This window comes from Sarcophilus harrisii, chromosome 2 (genome assembly GCF_902635505.1).
Source record: "Sarcophilus harrisii chromosome 2, mSarHar1.11, whole genome shotgun sequence".
Lineage (NCBI taxonomy): Eukaryota > Metazoa > Chordata > Mammalia > Dasyuromorphia > Dasyuridae > Sarcophilus > Sarcophilus harrisii.
The window spans coordinates 557,058,982-557,082,190 of record NC_045427.1 but is presented as its reverse complement, the minus strand read 5'-3'; the positions used below and the strand labels follow the sequence as shown (position 1 = coordinate 557,082,190).

The 23,209-nt window shown below is 48.0% G+C and overlaps 1 protein-coding gene and 1 long non-coding RNA gene across 2 annotated transcripts; one reads left to right on the top strand and one right to left on the bottom strand.

The window, feature by feature from the left end:
* Positions 1-1,467: 1,467 nt before the first annotated feature.
* TLX1 (T cell leukemia homeobox 1) lies at positions 1,468-10,315 on the bottom strand. The gene is made up of 3 exons (XM_031955721.1): positions 9,307-10,315; positions 6,492-6,693; positions 1,468-2,968 (listed from the first exon to the last, which is right to left on the bottom strand). The coding sequence occupies exons 1-3, from the start codon at positions 9,878-9,880 to the stop codon at positions 2,746-2,748; spliced, it is 999 nt and encodes a 332-aa protein (XP_031811581.1). The 5' UTR covers positions 9,881-10,315; the 3' UTR covers positions 1,468-2,745.
* Positions 10,316-18,505: 8,190 nt separating this feature from the next.
* LOC116421183 lies at positions 18,506-20,026 on the top strand. The gene is made up of 3 exons (XR_004231483.1): positions 18,506-18,566; positions 18,731-18,824; positions 19,641-20,026. It is a non-coding gene; the product is annotated as an uncharacterized LOC116421183 (long non-coding RNA).
* Positions 20,027-23,209: the final 3,183 nt, after the last annotated feature.

Here is a 23,209-nt window from a genome sequence, read left to right as displayed (position 1 = left end):
ATAGTGTCCATGGACTTCATTTTCTGTCCTTTATACCCCCATAAGCAGCTCCAGCAGAACCAGAGACGATGGATCATGCTGGACAGAGTGATGACAAAATTGAGGAGGTCAAGCAGAGATCCTTCTCCCTCCCCTGGGCCTAGATTATCCAAAAGGGGGAAGGATAGGCCTGCCTTCAGTCTCAGTTCTAAACTATCATGATACACACATGATTTGATCTTGAAGGATAGAAAATGGAAACTCAGAGAAAAGTAGAAGACAAGAAATAAGAGACTCAATAAAAAATAGGTCTCTTTTCTCACTTTCACTTGAGTTCTCTGCCTCTCTTCCTTCACTTTCTCTACATTTCATTCAGCTATGAAGGTTAAAAATGTAGCGATAAAAAGGACTTTAGAGTGTATCAGTCCAACTTCTGTTACAGATAAAAAAATTCAGGCTCATTGGAGACTTGTCCAAAGTCACATGGGTAGCAAATAAAAAAATAATCTTTCAAACCCGGGTCCTCTGACTCCAAATTCAAGACTTTCTTGGTGTATCTTTATATTTCTACTTTTCAACTAAGGACATTATGCAAAGAAGCAAAACTATTTTTGGACTTGTAATATCTCTTTGGTTTTCCTAGTTATCCACTAGATAAAAGTATCAAATGGTATGTATGTATGAATGAATGTGAGTATGAGCATAGCACATAATAAACATTTAATAAATGATCATTGACTTGACTGGTTGAGGGTGAAGATGTGTGTTTTTGTAAAGCAATGGAAGTTAATATGTGAATAAATGCATTTGTAAGTGGGTATTTGAGGAGTTTAAGCATGAATGTGTGCAAAAGTGTGAGTATGAAAGAGTGGAAGTATATGTGGATGTTCATGTTTGTATGAATGATAGGGTGAATTGTGAGTTTTCCCAAGTGTGCATGTGAATTTGTTGGGGTTGAGTTTCTGCTTGAGTTTTCTACACAGTTTTCCTTATTTCCCTATCCTAGAAGCTCAAATTCTTTTTTCTTCATCCTCCTCCCCCTTTCTCCCTCCATTTCATCGACCTCTCCAGATCCTCACATTTAAAAATAAATTACACCTAAATTGAGCAGAATCCCCCTTCATTTGGGGATCTCTTTCTGAGCTAAAGCTACAGACAAGGAGTAGCAAACAAGATGAATCCACAAAAATGCTAGGCTATCGGAAGAGAGATAAAGGGTCAAGGGTTAGGTTGCCAAATTCTACACTTAATTTGTATGCAAATATGGATGCCTCAATCGAATGATATTTCGGGTCTGTTTACACTATTACAAGTCCGCTCTTTTAACACAGGAGAAACGCTGAACGAGCTCTCTCAATCTGAGTCTTCGGCCATCTCATCTCTTCTGCATAAGGGAAATTCTCACTCAACTCTCTGGTGGCTAGTCTTATAGGCCAGGTCACCCCTGGAGAGGAATCGTAGGGAAAAGGAATTGGGCAGGGTTCCGGATCCGGATAATTTTATTCATATTTTCCACATAAATTACACAAGCACTTTATAAAATGGTACAGGGAAAACACCTTATAAGTGCATAACTTAACTCCCCCCCCCCCCAAAAAAAGACGGATGCAGAGCTAGCCTCCCCAAACAGGCTCCATGTATGACTGCCCTTTACAATCTGTATGCAAGACTGATTGTTTGAGACTGTGCAAAGGACATTGTGTTCGAGGGAACTATTCCAGAGACACTCGGTGTAGGACTGTGTATTTGTGTGTTTGTGTATGTGTGGAGGGTGTAAAATTGTGCTTACCTGCTACTGAGGGTACGGAATCATGTGACTGACTGTGAGTGACGGGGAAAACAGGAATTGTGGGCCTTGCGTGTCATTGTGATCTGTGTAAAGCTGTGTGACCGCTGCCATTGCGATCGTCGTGTGTTCCTATCAGTGATAATGTAGGCACCCAACTGCATTACGAAAATTCGTGACTGTGTGTGATTATGCAGCTGCTGTGTGTGGCGTGGTTGTCCTCGAATGATTGTGAAAGTGTCTCTGGGTTTCAGTACGGCTGGATGGGAAATCGACCGGCTTCTTGAGGGACCTTCAGAACACTCTCGATCCTAGAAGCTCTAATTTTCGACTCTTCCTCCACTTCCTCGGCCTCCCTCTAGATCCCCAAATTGAAAAACAAAATAAAATAAACGGAAATTGAGCAGAATCTGAAAAGTACCAGCTGAACCGAGGGTCAGGGAGGGCAAGCTGCACGGGGACTAGAGGCTCCAGTTGGGTCCCTCGGACCCCTTCTGACCGAAAGTCCCTACTCTATTTCCAATATCTTCTTTTGCACTGAAAATAAATCCGGGGATGGGAGTGGGATTGCTAACCCGGACTGGACGACACCGGTACCGGACCTCGGAGAGCGGAGGCAGGTAGCGAACTGGCTTTCTACGAGTTTCACTTTGTGTCCAGTTACTGAGGGGGGAAGGACAGGGACAACTGGCTCGTGGTCCGTAAAAGGGGTTGGGGCAGGGGGAAGGGTCCTCACTCTTTCTTCTGTGCAAAGCCCTCGGGAACCTCTCCCACCCCTTTCCAGGCACAGCCCCCGACCTCGGGACGTCTCCCGAGGCTGGGTACGGGGTGCAGGGCGAGGACTCAGGGTGGGGAGGCCGCTCCTCTCGTTTGCAATCCCAAAGTCCGGGCTCCCACTTCTTTGGCGGGCGTCCTGGAGGGGCTGAGAGGCAGGGGAGGGGACAGCGAAACCGAGCGGGGTGGACCCGAACAGGAGAGGGTCACTCGCAGGCCGAGGCCACTGACGTGACGCTGGTGATCTTAGCAGTGTCGTCGGACCAGGGCTGCAGGTTCTGCAGGGCGAAGAGTGATGAATTGTGCACGCAGAGCGGGTCAGCCTGCAGGGGCTGAGCCAAGCTCTTCTGGAAGGCCTCTTGCTGCAGCTGCATGAGGATGCGGTTAGCCTGCTGCCTCTCCGCCTCCCGCTCCTCCGCTGTCTGCCGCCTGTACGGGGACAAGCTGCCTCAGAGCCAGCCACTCCCCGCAACCTAGTCCCTCTTCTCCCTCGAATCCCCAATGCTGGAAGGCAGGGAAACTGCTGCTCCCAAGAACACTACTTTCCTGGCTCTAGAAAAGAGATTCTTGGGACAGTCCCAAGAGCACCTCAGTTTCCCACCCCACCCCGCCATTGAGATACTAAAAAGGAAGGCAGGGGAACATGGCGGTGGAAGGAGAAGAATCTGTCTGCTTTTCCTAGCTCCTTTCTAGCCCTAGAGCCAGGCCAAATGTCATCCTAAGTGCCGGGGTCTCGGGCCATTTCTGGAAAATGCCTCTGAAATTATGTGCGTACATGCGTGTGTGGGTTGAAGTGTGCGGAGAGTTCACGCACAGAAAAGAAGTTCGGTCTCTTGGTAAGAGGGCCCTAGCAGCCTTCCTCTCAAACTAGGCAGTCCAGGAATGAAACTAGCAATGACCTTAGGGGCCTCTGCTTTGTGATTCCCTGGCTGCCCTGGCTACAAAGACGATCTATAGAGAACCTGGCTCTCTTCCGAGCCGGGAGACAGAGCTTACTCGAAAACCCACTGAGCAAAGATCTTCTGAGACCTTTCCCGCATTACTCGGAGATTCCTGGGGACAGGGAGAGAAGGGACAGGTGGCTCAGCAAAGCCTCAGAGACATAGACGATACATACCTAGCTCGGTTGGAGAGGGGGAAAGTTGAGTGTCTCAGAGCTGCAAAGACTCAGAAACAACAGGCTTCCAACCAGCCAGCCTGGGGTTGCGAACTAACTTTCTTCCTTCTACCCCACCCCGCCACTTCCCGCTTCCAGAGTAAGTCTTACCCCCTAGGGGAAAAGGATTGGGTTCCGATCATTCGAGCTCCCAACCCTGAGACCTAAAGTTCCCTGACTCCTTGATCTGAGCAGTTCCTCCCTCTCCTTAGCCCGGTGCCGAGCTCCAAGGAAGACTCGTCCGGTTTCCACGAAGCCAGTAAGAGTAAGCGATGACTCACATATTCCATTTAATGCAACCTCCCTCCACCCCCCACTCCCCCACTGTAAACTGAGATCAAACGTCTGTCTCTAAGGTGAACGGATCTAATGTGAGTCCCCGGAGCTTCCAGGAGCAATTTGTAGCAGATCGATTTAAAAAGCAGAAAGCAAACGAAGATCCCTCTTGGCCTGCTTTCTTCTTCCTTTTCTTTTGTAATTTCTCTCTTCCTTTCTTTTCTTCCTATCTTCCTTTCTCTTCCTTCTTTCTTTCCTTTCTTTCTCCCTTTCTCTGTTTTTTCCCCTCTCTCTGCATTTTAGTCTGTCTAGATTTCTCTCTCTCTTTTGGGTTTTCTTCTTTTCCTCATTTCCTACGTCTCTGGGATTTTTTTTTCTTTTCAAGAATTAAGGGGTTTCGTCCAAAAAATAATAACAATAAAAAGTTTGGTATCTTTGTTTTTCTTCATTAGGAATAAGATTAGCTTAATTATTTATCATTACATAATTAATTATTTTTATTATATTATTTTGGTTTTTCTTCAGAAGGGATCTGTTTCTCTTTCCCTCATCTCTCCTGTCTCCCTGTCCAAATATTCATATCTTTCTCTATTTCTATCTCTCCTCTATCTCTTCCTTTACCTCCTTTTCCCAAATCCTCATTTGGCCTTTTGTGAGTCCTAGCATTTGTGTGAGTCCTGATTTGTCATTCCCACCTCCCTTCCCAGAAAATGCCTTCCTTGTTCCTTCTCTAAAGACTCCTGGAAGCCTGCCCTCCCCCATCTCCTACTGCCTGGAATGCTCGACTGCGGAAAACTCGACCCCACGGGGGCTGCGTGTCTTCTTTGTGGACACGACAGCAGAATCCCAGTCAGATTTAGCTTCTTCATTCAGAAAAAGAGGAAATTGCAATTCCTTCCTCTGTCCAGCCAGCCCGACTGGGCCCGGCGCCTCCCTCTGACTCCATTCACATTAGCTGCCGCTCCCCAGGGGCTCTGAAAGAACGGTCGTGAGAATGTGTGTTAGTGAGTGAGGGTAGTGTGGTGTAATGTAGTGCCGTCCGGTGTCTGTAGGTTTGTGTGAGGTGGGTTGGAGAGACCAGATAGACAAAAACAGAAAGACAGAGACAAGAGGATAGGTTTTGTCATTTTGTGAGCGATCACAGTTCTGAGAGAAACTGTGCAAGTCTGTACTTGTGTGAGAGGAAGAGTGTGCGAGGGTTTGTGGATGGACAATCTTTGTGAGTACTAGAGAGTTGAAAGTGTTTTGTGAGTGTGTGTGACAGAAGGAGACAGAGTAAATGTTTCCCCAGCTCCCTAGATAGCTCTCTCCCGTTCTCTCTTAGACACATCCATCTGTTCTTAATTGATCATTCCCAACCCCGATTCTGACTGATTGATTTTCCATCTCTAGGGTAAGGCAGCAGAGCGGGTCACTGCCTCAGGCGGGCAGGGGCTTGCTGAGGAAAATGGTCTCTGGTTGCCAAGCCATCGAGTGAAGCTTTCTCCTTCTAACTTGCTCCCCGCCACAGGCAAAGATTGTTATTGAGGCCGTGTTGTTTGGCGGGAGTTTTAGATGATGGGCCTTGGCTGTCTCGGATAGCTCAAGAGAAGGGAGTTCCTTTAGTCACTACACGGGAATATAAATCCGGGAGAGCCCGACTCCACAGTGGAGCTATGGGTATTGAGTCATCGGGGCAACCTTACTGTTTTCCCCCTAGGCTCTCTGTACAGTCTCTCGGTAGTTACTAAAACCTCCGCCCGAAGCCTGGCTACCCTTGCAGCTCTTCGAAGACTCCAGTGACCGAAGTTGCCTGGCTCCCATCTGAGGGACTGGCCTACAGAGGCAGTAGAAAGTCGCAGAGTCTTACTTTCGCATCCCATCCCGGAATCCCCAGCCATCTATTTCACTCACACTTCCACGCAACGCAGAGCCCTGGGGAGAGGAAGCTACTGCGGAGTCAGATTGCTTCGTGTTAGGTGGATTGATTCTGAGATATTTGCTGTCCACCGCCAGGCAGAAGCGTCCTCAGAGACATTCAAACTCCACGTCACCATCTTCCCAAAACACACACACACACACACACACACACACACACACACACTTCAGTAAAATGAACAGGTCTATACTCTGTCATTTTTGTTTCAAAAGGGGACATAGCAGACGTATACTTCATTCATTTGACCTAATAAGGTTTTCCGAGTTCAGGGATAAAGAAAGAGATTTGGAGTGGGGAAAGCGGTGATAGGGAAAAGACCAATCATTTTTCTACAAGGGGTCTTTTGTCCAGATCAACACGAAGTGGGTCATTCCTGTCTGCGAGGGGTGAATCAGGTTAGCCAGGTCTTGAGCCCCCAGTGTGATCAAAAAAGACTACCCTGAACCTTACCACGGCGCACATAGAGCCTTCGCATTTCGGATGGGAGTTGGAAGGAGAAAGGGTAGACCGAAACAGTTTCTCAGATAGCTTAGGAGAATAGCTTTAGCCAGCCAGGTCGCTTACCCGCCCTTAATGGAGTTCCCGATTTCTTGTAGACTCACCTCCATTTCGTTCTCCGATTCTGGAACCAGGTTTTGACCTGCGCGTCGGTCATTTTGAGCGCCTTAGCCAGGGCCGCGCGCTCGGCTGACGCCAGATACTTTTGGCGATGAAAGCGCTTCTCCAGCTCGCAGATCTGAAGGCGTGTGAAGGATGTGCGCGGTTTCTTCTTCTTCGGGGGCGTCCGATTCTGGTAGGGGTGACCTATACGGCGTGTTACAGTGAAGGGTGAGAGGGCCACTGGAGCGGGAGACAGACAGACGGCAGAAGCAAGCGGCACAGCGTCAGGAGGCGTCCACGGCAAAGGCATACACCACAGCCGAGTCCTAATGACCCGGAGCTGGGGAGCGAGTAGGCCCGGAGAGCGGGGAGCAATGGGAAGCTAAGCTCAGGCCTGGTAACAAAGCTTTCTATCTGGAATTGTCTTAGATCTGCCTGGAAACCCTTCCCCAATCCTTTCTTCCACCACTAAAACCTTAACCTTCGCCTTCGGTCCCTTTCTACAGGTATTCAAACCCCTTATCTGTGTCAGTTTTTTCTCTCAATAGGAACAGATCACGGGTGGGGGGAGCGGTGAAGGAGAAATGGAAGGGGGGAAACCTAAGCAGTCCCACCACTCCACTGTACTGAGCAGAACCCTAGAGAAGAGTGAGTCCCCCTAGGAAATGTCGGTATATGGTGCTGAGTGGGGTCTGTAGTCATACAATGGAGCAAAGATTCTTAGAATTCAGGTACAGTTGACACATATAAGTATATCCTCACACAGCATACATATAATCACACTCTTACACATAGAAACAAATGTATGTCATTTCAAACATACCACACAAACCTGCAAGTCACATTTTCTTACACAAACACATAATTCACTCTCACAAGCTTATACACATGCTCAAATACACATTCTTACTCCATAAACACACCATTTAGACACTTTTGTATTCTCTGAGAGCAAAATCCTTTGGAGAGGTATTCCTGGGCAAATCTGCAGGTAGAGGGTAATGCCTATGGGGCCTAGCTGAGTATACTCAGGCCTTAGGGCCTTACTGTAGAGGGAAGTTTGGTGGAATAGAGAGCAGCTTCACAGGAGAAGGAAAAGGAAGCACTACTCTGATCCTGAGAGCCCCTACCCCACCTGGGCCCTCTTCTTGGAGACTTAAAGCTTTCATCTAAAGGCCTTGCTCATGTAAATTCCAGGTCGACTGGGCTCTGTTCAGTCCTGGCTTTTAATCCCTCTCCAGAGTTAGGTGCTTTGTGCCACTGTTTTCTCAGAACCATGGAACCTTAGGTCAAGGTCCTTTCCAGGTCCCCCAGAAACAAAACTGGGCCAAACTCTAAAGTCCTCTGTCTCCCAATCTAGGCCAATGATAGCTTAAGAATATTTCCTCTCTATCCTTCTAGGACCTAAGATACCAATTTCCAGAGACCTTCTTTTAATTATTAATGGATCTGAAGGAGTAAATGGGGGACGCAGAGCCCCAAGCTGATCCTGCAGCTTTCAGAGAAGAGTGAAAAACATAGTCAACTGGATGAAGTTTCTGACTCCAGAGATAAGGGATATCCACGCTTTGGAATTGGGGAGCAGCAACTGGCTCTTCCCCCATGTTATTTAGGGATCAGAGTCCTTCATTTCCTACAATTACAGGAGGGGGTACTTCTACCTGAGAAACTAATCCTTAGATCCCCATTTTCCTGCTCCCGCCTGGCCCCAACCTTGTTTTGGAACTTTCATTGCAAGCGGGGACTGGTCTCCTCCCCCTCCAGGGCCCCGCAGCATCCGGGCTCTGTCTCAGAATTCAGGTTTGGAAAATAAACTGGGGGGCTATGTGTGTATTCAAATGTGTGTGTGTGTGTGTTGGGGGGAGGCTAGTTCTGGGGCCCTGGGGAGGGAAGCAGCTCTAGAAAAGTGAGGGTGGGGGAAGATATAAGAGGAGAGGACAGAGGAATAGAAATGAGACTGTGTAATCGTCCCCGGAGTCGCACTCAGAACTGCTGGATCGATCGCCGGGTCAGGGTCGGTGCATTATTCATTGAGCAAGGGGTCGGGGAAGAGTGGAGAGAAAAGAGGGCTGAGACCAAAAATAAAACAAGGCCGAGGGGTTGGGGTGAAGCTGTGGAGGAGGGTGGCTTATACCCTAGCGGACAGAAGCCGAGCCTCGCTGCCCCTCCCCCAGGGTTTCAGCCAGGGGACTTCCCAGAGGTGGTTACCCCTACTCCACAAGTCTCAAGTCCTCCAGCTCGGGTGGGCTTTGCTCTGAGACAACGTGGGAGTAAGCTCGAGCTCCTCTCACCTGGGATTCGTTTCAATTCGTTGTTTTGTTCTAGGGTTAGTGCAAAGGTCTATATTTCAGCCCTGAGAGAGCGGGAAGGAGCGGGAAGGAGAGGGAGAACAAACCTACCGACTACAAAGCGCTTCTTTTTCAGCGTCTTCCTCCCTCCCTCCCCCCGACCTTGTCTCCTACCCAGGCCCCTAGATTCTACTCTCTTCTCCCCCCGGGAAAAATGATCTCGCAGATCTAGGTCCTCATGCTCCCAGCTTCTTGATCCCCCGGCTGGGGCCGAGCAAGTCAGGAATCAGAGAAGGAGAGGCTAAGCAGGACCAGCGCTACGGGGTGCAGAGATGGAAGAGAGGAAGTGGGCAGCGGCTGGGGAAGGGGCCGGCTGGGCTGGGCCGAGGCTGGGAGCAAAGAAAGCGGAAAGGGAATCACGGGCCGGGATGGGGAAGCTGACTAGGAATTTCAGGAGGCGCGGAGAAGAGCAGGAACCCGAACAGAGGGTGGGGGAGAGCGGCGGAGGCGAACACGAGTCAGGGCTCACCTGTGAACCTGTCCTTTGTGTATCGCCGGTTACTCTCCATCCAGGGGAAAGTGAGTCCTGTGAGGTTGTTGACACTGGGTACTGCGGGTACGGTGGGCATGCCGGTGGCGAGGGGTTGGTGGTGAGAAACGGCTCCGGCCAGAGGCCTGTGGGCAGGCACCCGAATCACTCCGGCGGAGCTGAGCGCGCCCCCGCTCCCGCCGCCCCCACTGCCCATGGCCATGTTCATATTGTAGGAGCCGGCCAGCGAAGCCATACTGCAGGCACTACCGCCGCCGGCCCCGTAACCCCCAGCGCCGCCGCCACCGCCGCCTCCTGCTCCGGCTCCCGCCCCGGGCCCGGGCCCCGGGCCAGCTCCGCCGCCACCACTGCCGCCGCCTGCTCCCCCATAACTCCCGGTCATGGTGTTGTAGGCGCTGCTAACTATGCAGCCGAGCCCGTAGTCTGCGTCCTGTAGGCGCGAGGCGGACACCATGCAGCTGCCCTGGTCCGGACTGTTGAGGATCTGATCAATGCCGAAACTGATGGGCTCGGCGTGGCCCGGGTGGAGGTGGTGCGGGGCCAGGTGTTCCATATCCCCCGGCGCGCCCGGGCCCCGGCCCCGCTGGGGGCCCGGCGACACAGGCACGGAAGAGCCGCCGGGGGGGCTGAGCTCCTCTGGGTTGGCGGCGCAGGGCTGGGCTGGGCGGGCCCGGGGGCAGGAGCGGCGCAGCCGAGCGCGGGGCGCAGCGTGGCTGCGGAGGCGGGAGCAGCCGGCACCAGCTTCGGGTTCGCTTTGGGTGCTCGGGGAGACTTGGAGGCGAAGTACCGAAGGGTTTGTTGAAGTAGCCGGGGGGAGGGGGAACGCCGCCTGTTCCTCTCCTCCTCCGTATTCTCGCTCGCTGTTGACTCTGGGACATCAATCACTGAGCGAAAAGGCCTGGGTGAGATGTAGCTTCGCAGTTTTAGGCCCTGTCTCTCCATTGGCTGAGAACGGAGAGGAGCGGGATGAATGACAGCGAAGAGGAGAGGGGGAGAGAACGAGGGAGAGGGAGGGAGAGAAAGAGAGAGACTGGGGGAGGGCAGAGGGAGAGACACAGAGAGAAATAGAAGAAAAAGGAGAGGAAGGATTGGGGGTGGGAGTAGAGGGAGGGAAGAGAACAACCAAAAAGATAGGGCAGTAGAAAGAGAAAGAGGAAAGTCTAGGAAGCGATCTAAAAAGAGAAACTAATGGGACAGACACAGAGGAGGAAGGGGTGGTAAAGGGAATAGCCAGCTCTAGCCTCACCCTGGCAAGGGCTTCTCCTTCACCCTTCCAGCCCCCCATGTCAGAAATCTTGAGTCTCTCCGGCTCTGACTCGAAGGGTCCCCTAGAAGTCAGGAGCCTCAGGGAAAGACGGAGGTGGCTTCCATCCAGGATTGATAACACCTGTCAATTAACCTGGAGATTTGCTTCCAATCTTCAATTTTTGATGGTGAAAAAGAAAACTTTGGTTTTAGGCTCCTAGTGTATGGAGATTTGACTCCTCTAGGGTAATTCCAGGACAATACAGGCAGCACCAGCCCCATTCAAATTTTATATATTATTTTTTTAATGCCTTCCTGCACATCCCTAACTCTAGGAAAGTTGACAGGGTAACGGTTGGCAATAATATTTAAAGTTTTGATAGAATATCTTAAGTCAGAAGTGGGGTTGGGAAGAAATTAGGAAAGGAAGGACAATTGATGAGCTGAACAACAGATGTGATGGCCTCTGTCCCAAAAATAGAGATATCCCCATCTCAAAATGTTTTTCCTTCATCTTTTAACCTTACTAAAATCCCAGCAACCATTGTTTCTTTGGGGTTTATAAGTTCCTCTCAAAAAGCAGATGCCTTTCGGTGAAAACAGTCACCCACACCCTAGTATGGATTAGTTTAATTACAGATTCATAGATTGCTAGAGCTGAAAGGGGCCTTGGAGATCATCTAGTTCAATTCCTAGGTTTTATTTAATTTTATTTTTAAAACACATTTTTACTGATGCCTCATCTTATGTACATGACAGTCATTTCTCATCCACCTCCAGTTTTAACCCTTCCTTGTGACAAAGAAAAGCAATTAAGCGAATATATGTGTATTTATGCATCAACCATATCTGAAATGGTTATTTATTTATTTAACTCCCTCATTTTAAAGATAAATGAGTTTCAGAGAGATAAAGTGATTTCCCCAAAATTACAGTTATTTGCAGAGCTAGAATTCAAACTCTCCTGATACTCTAGGTTTAGGGTGCTTTCCCTTATCCTATATTGCCAGAGCTTCTTTCTGGCAGAGGAAAGTCGACTTCCCTGAGAGAGAGGGGCTAAAGGATTAGTTGATTGTTTGTCTTTTTCCTCCCCGCCCCCCCCCCATCTATAGACTTTTAGTAGGGAGAAGGAAAGGAAGATCTAGGTTATACTAGTGGGAAGCTTAGCTACTGGTGCCCCAGGCATGGAGGTGGGGGTGAAGGAGGTCATGGGAGGGGGAGGAGGGAGGGAGGATAGGATAGGAGAGAAAAGAGAGAGAGAGAGAGGAAGACAATCTTCCAAGTATTTAGGAATTTTGCTCTCATTGCCCCAATCCAAGAAAGAGGGAGGAGCCTCTCTCCTCCTCCTCCTCTATTTCTTCCTTCTCCTTTCTCCCATCTTCATCCTCCCTCTTATGCTGCATTGGCCCACTACTTCCCAGACAAATTTCTGGCCAGGACTGTTCCTTAACAGCTACTCCATGGGCTAATCTGAGTACTTTATCTCTATGGAAAACTTTTTTCATGAATAAATACTTTCCTGATTTCCAAACAATAAAAAGAATATACTATAAATTATTGTAGTTTAGAGGCTTCCTGTGACAGTAAAAATGAAAATGTATGTTATGGGTGCTAGTCAGTAGGAGAATGGTCTGAAGTCTTTTTTTTCCCCTATAATTCAACTATTCCTGCCTCTTTCTGGAGTTTTTCTAACATGGATTTCATCCCCTTTGATCCCTTTTCTGTTCTTTTCCAACCTGCTTATGTTTCTGCCAATAGCTGGTCATTTTGTATCTTTGGTTGCTGATAGGAAAAGGGCCAGAGAGATCTGAACCACACACAATCCCTCATCATCATGCTAGCTATGCAATTCCCCTTTCTATAGATAGGCAAGCTTCCCTCTTCTCAGCACAGGATCCATTAGTCATTCCTTTGCAGTTTCTCCAATTCCAAAACTAGAGTAGTGGAATCCTCACCCTCAACTATCTCTCATGCCTTTTAATGCCATGTTATAAGGAGATGACCCTGATTGCTTAATCATAGGCCTTATACATACCTTCAATCTTTCTTGGAGATGAATACTATTTGACTTTATTTCTTCCTTTTAGCTCTTCACACCACTCCTTTGTCCCCTTCTTCACCTCTCTTCTCTCTGGAAAACAACTCATACAATTTTTGTGTATTATCCCTTCCCCATTAGATTGTTAACTCCTTGAGGGCAGGAACTGATTTTTTAAAAAAAACAATTGAATCCTGAACACTTAGCACAGTGCCTGTTACATGGAAGGCATTTAATAAATGTTTATTAGACTATTGGAGATCCCCAACCTCCTAGATATGATTCTCCCCTTATTATTTACACAAGATGCACGATCAGTCTCTTTTGCCTGTTGAAGAGTTCATCACATCCAAAGATAAGTTTACAAAAGTTGTCAAATCTTGGGAACAGATGTTTACTTTCCTATTCTAGCAAGCCTTCAAATATGTTTGTGAAATTATTTATGGATCTTTTCCCTCCATAAACACCAAATGTGATCATTCAGCTTGTGGTAAACCCGGACTTAGAGAACTCTATCAATTTCATCCTTAGCCCATTTTTCACTCTTCTTCAGAGGAACAGCATTTAGCACAGAATTTAGAAAATTCTCACCTGTTTATCCTCAACAATTTCTCCAATTTGATGTAGTCAGTTCTAATTCAGTCAAAGAAAATAAACTCAGTCATTTAATGTTGTATTTGGTAATCAAATCTATTAGAAATTTGTTAGCTATATAAAATAGCCATTTGGGAGATAGTTGTCCTAATGCTTTAGTTTGACACAAGTCATCTGGGACTAATTTTAACCCCCAGGGCTTTATTCCCCAGGTATGCCTCTTTCTTCCTGAACAGGGTACAAATCTGCCTTCCTTAAGTCTTTAGATTGGGAAATAGCTCCTGACAGAAATGTCTTCTGTACACACTTTTCCTTCTCCCTTCTGTCTACCTAACTACTGAGTATATACTCCCTGATAGTGAAGAAGGGTTAGACTCATCTAGTGAGACTTGATCTCCAAGAGTACTGTTGCTTCTCAAGAGCCATTATTAAGGCAGTGCTTACTAATAGATTTTTAACACGAAGCAGTGGAAAAACTCAGAGAATTTCGATCCAGCAGATCTAGGTTCAAATTCTGACACAGCTACTTGCTGAGTAATAACTTATGGGAATCATTTAACCTCTGTAGGGCTCAGTTTTTCTCATCTATAATAATAAGAGAATTGGATTACATAACTTCCAAGGTCAATTTGAAATCTGGTAATCTTACAAAAGATTTTTGAAAGATGCAGGTTGCAATCCAGTTCCGTGATACTCCTCCCTATCTCAGTCTTTTCCTCTCCCAATAACTGCCCTTGTCTCCAGACATAAAGCAGAAAGTCCTTGTTCTTTCACCCTAAGGCGTATCCCTCTTGCCCCATCTGCGCTCCATCCAAAGCTGCCTCCATCCGTTTCATCAGTTACATACATAAACACACATATAAACACACTCCACCCCCACTGTTCTCTTCGGACACCAAATAAAGAAGTCTCTAATAAAAGCAGAGCAGCTGGGACCAGAAGGAGAGGGGAGGAAGGGGGAGGAAGGTCTCTATAGCAAAGATAGACATCCCCCTCCCCAACTTCCCTATCTCTAGAGACATTGGGATACTTGAGTTTGACCATTGGCGTGGATGTTTTGAGTATGCCTGCAACTTTATAAAGCGTTTATAATGGTGTCTATGTTCGAGTGTATAATGAGTGTGGATGTAACAGGGTGAAGTTGCATGTATTGGATTCATGTAACAAATATATATGGAACTTGTGTGGGTAAAGGGAGAAATGTCTATAGGGACAGCTGTCTAAAAGACTGCAATATGATCTGATCTTGTGTAAGGGAGGAGTGAATTATAGTGGGGATGTATTTAACAATGTGTTTCTATGTGAGTGTGCAGTGGTGATTGAGTGAGTTAATAGAACCTGAGTTTTTGTGTTCCCCTTTGCCTATAGAAGCCCCATTGCCTCCACTTCCAACCACACACCAGGCTGTTGGGCAGGTTTGTTGGGGACAACAATAGTATCTCTCAGGCACTGATGCTCATTACTCAGCATTATAATGTAAGTTAGCTGACCATGTGCAAGGAAACAGTTTGGCACATTACTCCATTCTGATCAAGACCCCCTCTCTGACTTCCAAGAGAACACAGAAGAACACTGAGCTGAGATTTTTTTTTTTTTTGATTCAAGTTGGCCTATTAACTTAAGGCTTACAAGGTCAACTGAGAGGTTGACACCTAGGGTTTTAGCCTAGATACGATTAGAATGGCTTCTTCTTTTAGGCTTGCAAGAGTTATCAAAGAGCATATCCAACCAAGACCATCTTGAGACTTGGTGACCCAAGCACAACACACACACACATATTCACATGCATCTTCACTCTTACCCTCAGATGGTGCTGGGTGAAAATGGTATCAAAAGGGGCAGATTGATGGGTGGACAGATTTCCTTGTAGCCACTGGGGCCCCCACTAATAGCCACCTTGACCCCCTTCCTCCCACTACTCCAGGCTCCTGCGACTTGTTTTGTTTCTAACTTTCCCTTACTCTTAGTGACACTTCAGTAAGGGAAAGCAACAAAAAGAAGAAAATAAAATTGAAATAAAGGCTCAGTCCAAGTGGGAAGCACTCCTTAGCTAACTGTCTACTTCCTAACTTTTGACCAGCTCTGTATTTGGGCCAATACAGAGAGAAATTTCAGAAGATTCAAAGACTGAGGCCAACGGCCTGTCCAGAGGTGGACTAAGAAACAATTTGCTTGGCAACTATTGAGGGTGCACTTGGCTGAGGCACCTGATAAAGTCCCCTGAGGTGCTCTCATATTCAGTCTTCAACCTACCCAGCCAAAATGCATTTCCTAGAAGAGCGGTTGGTTACAATCATATGATCAGCAAAGATCCCAGTCAAACTAAAGTAGTAGACATCGGTGAATCGGGGTCCTGGGGGGGGGGAGTATGAGAATATGATTTATAGCTCCACCATAATGCAGTGCTTAGAAACAAGTATCCATGAACTCTGACTTTCTACATTTGCTCTCGGGAATCATTGGGATGAAGAACGAGAGAAGGCTAGGATTCTCTAAAAAGAGCTTAAGGGACTCTGTCCTGGCATCGAATTGAAGGTGGAAGGAGACCTTTCTGCACTGGCCATCTCTGGACAGAGAACTACCCAGCTATTATGGATCTTGGAACCCCTCTCCTCCACTCGGCAGCAGGCACTTCCGACTGGGAGCAAAGTCTAGGCCAGAAATCCTCTTGGGGACTGACAGCTAGTCTGGGGTAACAGACTTTACTGGCACAAGGGTCTAAGCAGTCCTACTGAGCTGAAGGCTACAGGCTGAGCTCCGCAAAAACCTCCTCCCTTTATTTCAGAACTACTTTCCAAAGCCGTCCATAGTGGCGCTAGCTCAGGCTAGATTAATAATGTTGCAGCCGGGAGACTTGTCAGCAAGATGGAGACTATTCCGAATGGCCCCTAACTATTGTGCTGGTTACGGGGGAGGCTTTGTATGCCCGAATTCGTTTCCCAAAGTTGTTAAAGGAGTTGGCCCACGGCTTGGAGATCAGAACTGTGCTGCCTCTTCCCCTTATCTTGTGCCAACTGGAGACAGGCTTCGGGGTTGGGTGGAAGAAGGCTCTGACAACGAGGACAAGGACAGAAGATATCCAGCTGCCTGGGAAGTCCCAGTCACTTCGTACCTGCTCTGAATAGTGGTGTTACATGATCAGCCGGGGCTGAGATGAAGGACCTGGGATTGAAGACCAAACGGATCCACGGGACAGTGTAGGATTATGGGACAGCTGGAAGGAGTGGTCAAGACCCAAGTTCGAAAACAATGTCTTGGTCTGGAGAAGGGTGCTACAGCTGTTGAGTCAGCCGGGGACTTGAGTCATTTTCCACCAAATTACAAAGGAAAACCCTCTCCAAAAAGAAAAAAATGTATGTTGCTCACGCTGCTTTCCTTTCCCCTCTGCTTCTCTCCCTCTCCCTCAATTTCCCTCCTTCTTGCCTTTTTCAAACACACACACACACACACACACACACACACACACACACACACCCCTTTTTCTCCAAACTCTTTTTCCCCCTTTTCATCTCTCTATCTTTCCATTAGACTCTCTCCACCAAATATACACCTGGGTCCTCCAAAAAGGGGCCATTTTTATAAAAATTAAACAGGGGGGGTTAAAAAAAAAAAAGGAAAAATAACCCACTGGAACTTTTGGGAAAAATCTAGAAATTAAAAGGGAAAAAAAGGAAACGGGGAAAAAAAAAAAAGGACGGGGCCGAGAGGAAGGGAAAGGAAAAAAGGGAGGGGTTAAAGGAAGGATGTGGGGAAAAGGAAAAGAGGGAAAAAGGGAGCGGGGGAAAGGGGAAAAGGGGAAAGAGAGTGGAGAGGAAGCAAGAGAAAGAAGAAATGAGTTCTTGGCCAGTTCCTAGGATCGCTTCCTTTAAGGTACCGCATTTCGGTTAAGGCCGGAGCCTCAGCGACAGCCTCCGCCTTCACCTCCCACTCTGCGGTCGCCGCTCTGGGCCCGTTTGACCGTTCGCAAAGTCAGGTAAGTAATGAGTCGGTCAGGAACAGACGGCTCTTGATGAGCGGTGCCTCTCCTTCCAGTCTTTTTTCCCTCTTGCCTTATTAAGGTAATTACGGGCGGGGGAATGGCCCTTCCCGGGGGTGGAAAACGGGGAATAAGAAGTTGGGAAACAAGGCGGGGGGGGGATGGGGCAAAAAAGGGGGAAAGGGAAAATCAAACCACCCCCCCTCTCGGTCCCGGGCAGCCGAAGGTGGGAGGAGTTACCGGGAACACCCAGGTTGGGCACCCACGATCTTACTGCGGATTCGTGGGTTAAAATTCCCCAGGTGGAACCTCATGACTTTTCCTCCCGTAAATTAAATTGTTTCTTTGCCGCCTTTTTTTCCGCCCTCCCCTGGAATATAACATGGGCCTTTAAAATTTAGGGAACACGGGATTTACCTCTTTAAACCGTGGGCTTTCTTGGGGATTTAAAAGTCGACACTATGCCCTCGCCTCCACTATACCGTGATCGAGGTAAAGATCTCACCGACGGCCCTTCCGAGTTCGAAGTCCTTACAGTTTCCCAGTACACAGCATCCGCGGGCTGAATGAAGCAGGAAAAAAAAAATAGATGTTTATTGGAGTGCAGACTGAGCATTCTGAAGGCAAAACAATTGCCCGGTTTTTTTTTGTTTTGTTTTGTTTTGTTTTTTTTGCTTCCCTTGAGGTTCTTGGATCAGGAGTCCAGGACACAGGTTTCATAGATTACATATAATCTTAAAAAAAATTGTGGGAACAAGACTCGTCCTGTCTGGGATCTCTGGGTGTAAAGAATCCCTACTTCAGAACCGATCCACCCGACCCAAATTTCTGGGTCTGTGCTATCATCCCTGGTGTTGGGAACGAAAGCTGGAAGGGGAATGAGATTTGGGTCCAGTCCCATTTTCCTAGTTCTGGCTCAACCTCCATCAAACCTTGGTTATTCACTAAGCCCTCAACGTTTTTCTTTTTCTGCCAAAACTGAGGGCCAGCAGTCCACGAGCCGCTGAGCCATTTAGACTTGATATTTTGCGACTCTGTGCTTTTTCCTTGAGTCGGAAGATCAGAGTTGGAATAGACACCCGACCTGTCAATAATTTGAGAAGAATAAAAATCTTTGGGATTTCGGAAAACACGGGATGGTTGAGATGAAGAGTAAGGGATCCAAGAGGCGACCTAGTCTCCTTAACCGCAGCAGAAATGCAGCGTGAGGCAGTTGGCTGGGTCCTTGAGAGGAAACTGGAATATTTTTAGTTTATTTTGGCTGAGTTAACAGTTAGCCCTTTCTCTCTGATAGAGGAGATTCATTCTTTGTACTTTGTTTGCAGGTGTGGAGTTGAGGCTCGTTTATGGTGTATCTTGAGCAAGTCTCGGAGGTCTTTTACAAAGGTGATTATCCACTGACCATTTTTGTCGCTCGTGCCCATTTCTACTTACTTAAACATATAGACGCACACGTACATACTTATATACACATCTCTTTTATTCATATAGCCACACAAACTCCTTCTCTCTTAATAATCGTCCTGTCTCTATATGTTTTCTCTTTCCAGTTCCTGGTCCCCTGTTCCCCGTTTTCTGGGTTGGCTTCAGATTCTACATCAAAGATCCTGAGGTCCCAGAAGGAGTTGCAGAGTGGAACCTCAGGTGCTTGGAGTAGAGAGCCTGACCTATCAGGGACGGTGCCAGCCTCCCTGGAGCAGCGGAGAGGAGTGCGGGTGGCGCTTAGGGGCTCAGGGTTGGGGGTGGGGTGGGGTGAGAGAGGGCGGTTCCGAGGGGGAATCCATATGGATGGGCTCCCGGGATACAAAGAGCAGCTGCCTGCTAGCTCCTGGTGTGCGGGCTCCGGGCTAATTGAATTAGGGCACACAGAGCAGGCTCCCACCCTGCGCGCCACCAACCCCCCGCCCTCCCTCCCGGTTTCCCTCCCCTCCAGAGTCCAAGAGCTGAATGAGGAGGCAGTAGCCTCCTGCGTCCCCTGCCCGCGGCAGCGCCCGGAGCTCTGCGGGGTGCCCTCCCCCTCCCAACGCTCCCTCCGGATTGGGCCCTTTGTCCCGCTGGCGGCTGGCCGAGTTAGGAGCCCAGCTATCCTCAACTGGACAGCGACGCCGTGATTAATGGGGCAACCAAGAAGCTGGCACAAGAAGGGGCCTGTGCACCTCCCTCCTCCCTCCTCCGCCCTCAGCTGCTAGGGCTGTCAAGAGCCCTGGACCCTCCTCAGCCCAATCCTGGGCCTGAAAGGACTATGCAGCCTCTTATCGAGTTATTCTCTTAAATTACTATGTGTTGGGGTGCAGTGCTCAAGTGTGTGTTCCCCGGGCTTTGTGTACATGTTTATGTATGTGTGTATATGTCTGTGTGATTGTGGGTCTGTTGGCCAAGGTGTATGCTTGACTGAATACTGCCTGGATCTCAAGAACCAGTGATTCTCAAAAAGTATTTCACTTCGCTCTTCTTTTGCAGACTCTGGAAGCCGTCTATATATATCCGAAGGCGTTCTGGGAACCCAAGGTTTGAGACATGAAAGCTACCCAACTGCATAAACAGGATGCCCATCATCTGGAAGAGCTGGGCGTCTGGAACCTCAGAGAGTCAGCAAGGGTCTGCGAGAATCTCTAAGAAGAGATTACTGTCTCAACTCCAAGAATGAGGCTAGATCCCGCATTCCTGGAGAGTTAGCCAGAGGAAGTAGAAATACCAGCTCAACTGAAAAAGGTCAGGACAAGTACTCCCGACTCAAAGATGTGTATTCAAATTGAAGTTGATTAGTTACTCTGGATTCATTCTCTGTTCACTTCTTTCCCTTCCCTCCTCCTCTTCCTCCTCCTCCTTTTTCCTCTCCTCCCTCTCCCTTTCTCTCTCCCTCCCTCCCTCCTTCCCTCCTTCCCTCCTCCCCTCTCCTTCCCTCCTTTTCTCCCTCTCTCCCCTTCTCTCCTCTCCCCCCCCACTCTCCCTGTGGCACACTTTATACCCTTGCCCACACCCCAAACCAAGCACTCACAGAAGCTAGAGAATCTGCAGCAAATTTGCTGAGGTTTCACAATCACCTTAGCGGGGCAGGAATCAGACGCAGAGAGGTGAATGGCAAATTGTCCCAAACGGTTGAAACACTCAGTGCAAATTAAGCACCGTGGACTTAGGGTAAAGATTCTGTCTTGTAGAGTAGACGAAGAGAGAAAGAAGTGGAGACACTGGCCCCGTACAATTCTCATCCACGGGGGAGGGGAGAGGAGAGAAAAGAGGGGCAGGCATTCACAGAAGACTAGTTGGTCTACACTCTCTATACCACCCCACACAGATCTGTTGGCAAAGAACTCGGAAGAGATGAATGTCCTTCCCTCAGTACAATTAGAGAAAATTAGATCTTCCTGGCTAATTAGGCAGATTAACAGCATACCGAAAGAAATCAAGCTTTTGGCTAGGGAAGGCCGGTCTTGGGTCCCTTATCCTTGGTCCTTATCTTAATTGTGCTCTTGCTTCCCAGAAAATTGCAAGAGGATCTTAGTAGAGGGATAACCATGCCTGGGAGTGTAAAAGCTGTTTAAGCGTAGGACCTCGGCAGCTTTGAAGAAAAGTCTATGACAGCACTTAATCACTCTGATCCCTTTCTCTGGAAGGGACATAAATAACTGGGCTTGCTAAATGCAAAGAGAATCCTGGAGAACCGAGCACTCATTGTACCCGGAGATCAGGGCCGGGATCTATAAGGAGGGCAAATGGAGCCGGTTGGCATAGACTGGTGATGGGACAGGAAGGATGTCTAGGATGCGGGCAGGTTGCCAGATCATCTCCTCGGTGGGCTCGATTCATTACAGAGTGCATTGAGATCCAGGGAAGCACCCACAAGAGGGACCCGAAAGACCGGCCGCGAGCCAGCGCCCTACTCTCTCAGTAGTTAGGCTCACGTAGGGACATCCAGGGACTGGTGAAACTAGGCTTCTGCTTCTGCCCCTTTCTACTCTTCGATCCTGCCCCTCCTTTCCCAGTTGCACCCGCAGTAGTTCCGGTAGGGGCAGCTCGGGCGGGTGTGCTTTCTGCAGCTCATAAAATCTCTAACACAATTTTTTCTAGGACTTTTACTGCTCAGCGGAGATGAGCAGTGACATCCCTGTCTCCCCTTTCATAAATATTACATCTTCCCAATGCAATTACAGGAAACGGAGCAGCGGAGTGTTTACTAAATAAGATTATGGGATAATGCTAATGTATTTCATGTCGGTGTCTGACACCAGACAAACTCCCTATTAATAACCACTCAATGAGGCGCTCAGCCTCTCACCGGGGGCCGCTGCAGGGGACCTCAGGCTTTCTGCGTGGGAAGTGGCCACTTCTTGGCTGTGCCCTATAGCAGAACTGGAGGGACCTGGAGTAGCTTCCACACGGGCCCCGGGAGCCACGGATGCTCCAATCAGAAGCTAGAGCAAATTACCCCCTTGACAATCCTACTGCTGCAAGGATTTGTACCTACGGGCCTCGTCTGTACATCCCCGGGATTACTCAGGGCACATTATTCGGATTGGAATATGCTCGCTATTTGCCCTCTCCCCAGGTCCAGGTTTTCGACACTTTTTTGCAGCCTGATTTCTTTTAGCCGAAGGATTTTTCTCCTATTTGTGGAACTGGTGGCGCGGAGATATAGGGGGGGAGAGGGAAAGGGGAAGGAGGAGGGCAGGACAACAAATCACAAAAAAAAAAAAAAAAAGAATTGATAACTAAGGTTCAAAGTCTATTGGGTCAGCCCCTTGCCCAAAGGTGAAATACTATAGACTGAGGGCTCTTTTCTGCTTTCAAATAAAGATATTTCATGCACATGGATCTAAGTAATGAGGGACCAGGGAGGGGTGGGAGAGCCTGCAGGCTCAGCAAATTCTGCACTGCCTCTGAGGCCTCCTCTATCCCCCTCCTCCGATGTCAGCAAACCTTGGGCAGAGAAACCTCTCAGCCTCTCAGCCTCCTTAGGAGGGAGGGGGATACTTCCTGCTTTCTACCTTCTCACCACCCGCCCCTTACACCGGGGAGTGGGGAAAGAAGATTAGCCAATGTGGATGAGTCAGTGTGGATGAAAAGGAGAAGAGGTGGGTTGCAAGGAACACTCCAAACTCTGCCAATCCTTGTGCCCTTGTTTCTCAGATGACCTTTAGTCTGGAGGTCTTTCTGAGCTTCTACCCCTCCCCTCCACCCCCATTCTGCACACTCAGCTTACCCTCTCTCCCAAGTGCTTTAGACTGCCATGGGGAAACAGATCTATCTATATGAATTATGAACCGGTCTGTTCTCATTATATGCACGGAGACTTTCAACAAGTCTTTCCCTTTAAAATGCATCATGTCTTCCTTTTCTCTGTTTCTGGATTTTCTATTCCCCCCCCCCCAAATCTCTCAGTTCCTATTCCTCATCTTCCCTCCTGCTTTTTCTCAAGGTTCTATCTTAAAAGAATCACATCTCCTCCAATCTACAGGTCCCTCCATACATACACCTATCCACACAAATATACAAAGGTGTCTGCACACAAACACCTACATATACATAGAGAAATAAGCACAGGCAAATTTCCTCTAGCTTTACATTTCTGTTGTTATGCAACAAATATGCATACAGGTACACCTAGATACAAATACACACACATTCAGGAACACAGACGCATAGACAAATATAAACACCAGCAAAGCATTTCTTCCTGAAAGAGCTATTGAAGCCAGGTCAAGATTCTCCAGTTCTGCCTGGGAATTGAGCAGTCCTGGTCTCTGAGGGAACTTCTATTTCTTTATAGAAATTATGAGTATCACATTTGAGATAAAATGTATTTCGATTTTTGTAAACTTGAAGCTATAGGATTCTGGAAGGACTTAAAAAATGAGTCATCTGAGAGAAGGAGAAGTAGGTGGGAGTTGGTAAACTATCTGGGAGGGAACTGACTTGATGTGGGAATTGTCCACCATCTCTGTTCAGCAAAGGAACTGAGAGCCAGAAGAACCCCCAGGACAAAAAAAAAAAAAAAAAATTAAATTAAATTAAACCAACCTTTTAAGTTA

Excerpts from the sequence above, each read along its gene's own strand:
- TLX1 (XM_031955721.1), bottom strand. The coding sequence starts at position 9,880 with ATGGAACACCTGGCCCCGCACCACCTCCACCCGGGCCACGCCGAGCCC. Across the intron at positions 6,694-9,306 it reads CACAAAGGACAGGTTCACAG|GTCACCCCTACCAGAATCGG; the intron begins GTGAGCCCTGAC and ends CACGCCGTATAG. Across the intron at positions 2,969-6,491 it reads AATCGGAGAACGAAATGGAG|GCGGCAGACAGCGGAGGAGC; the intron begins GTGAGTCTACAA and ends GTCCCCGTACAG.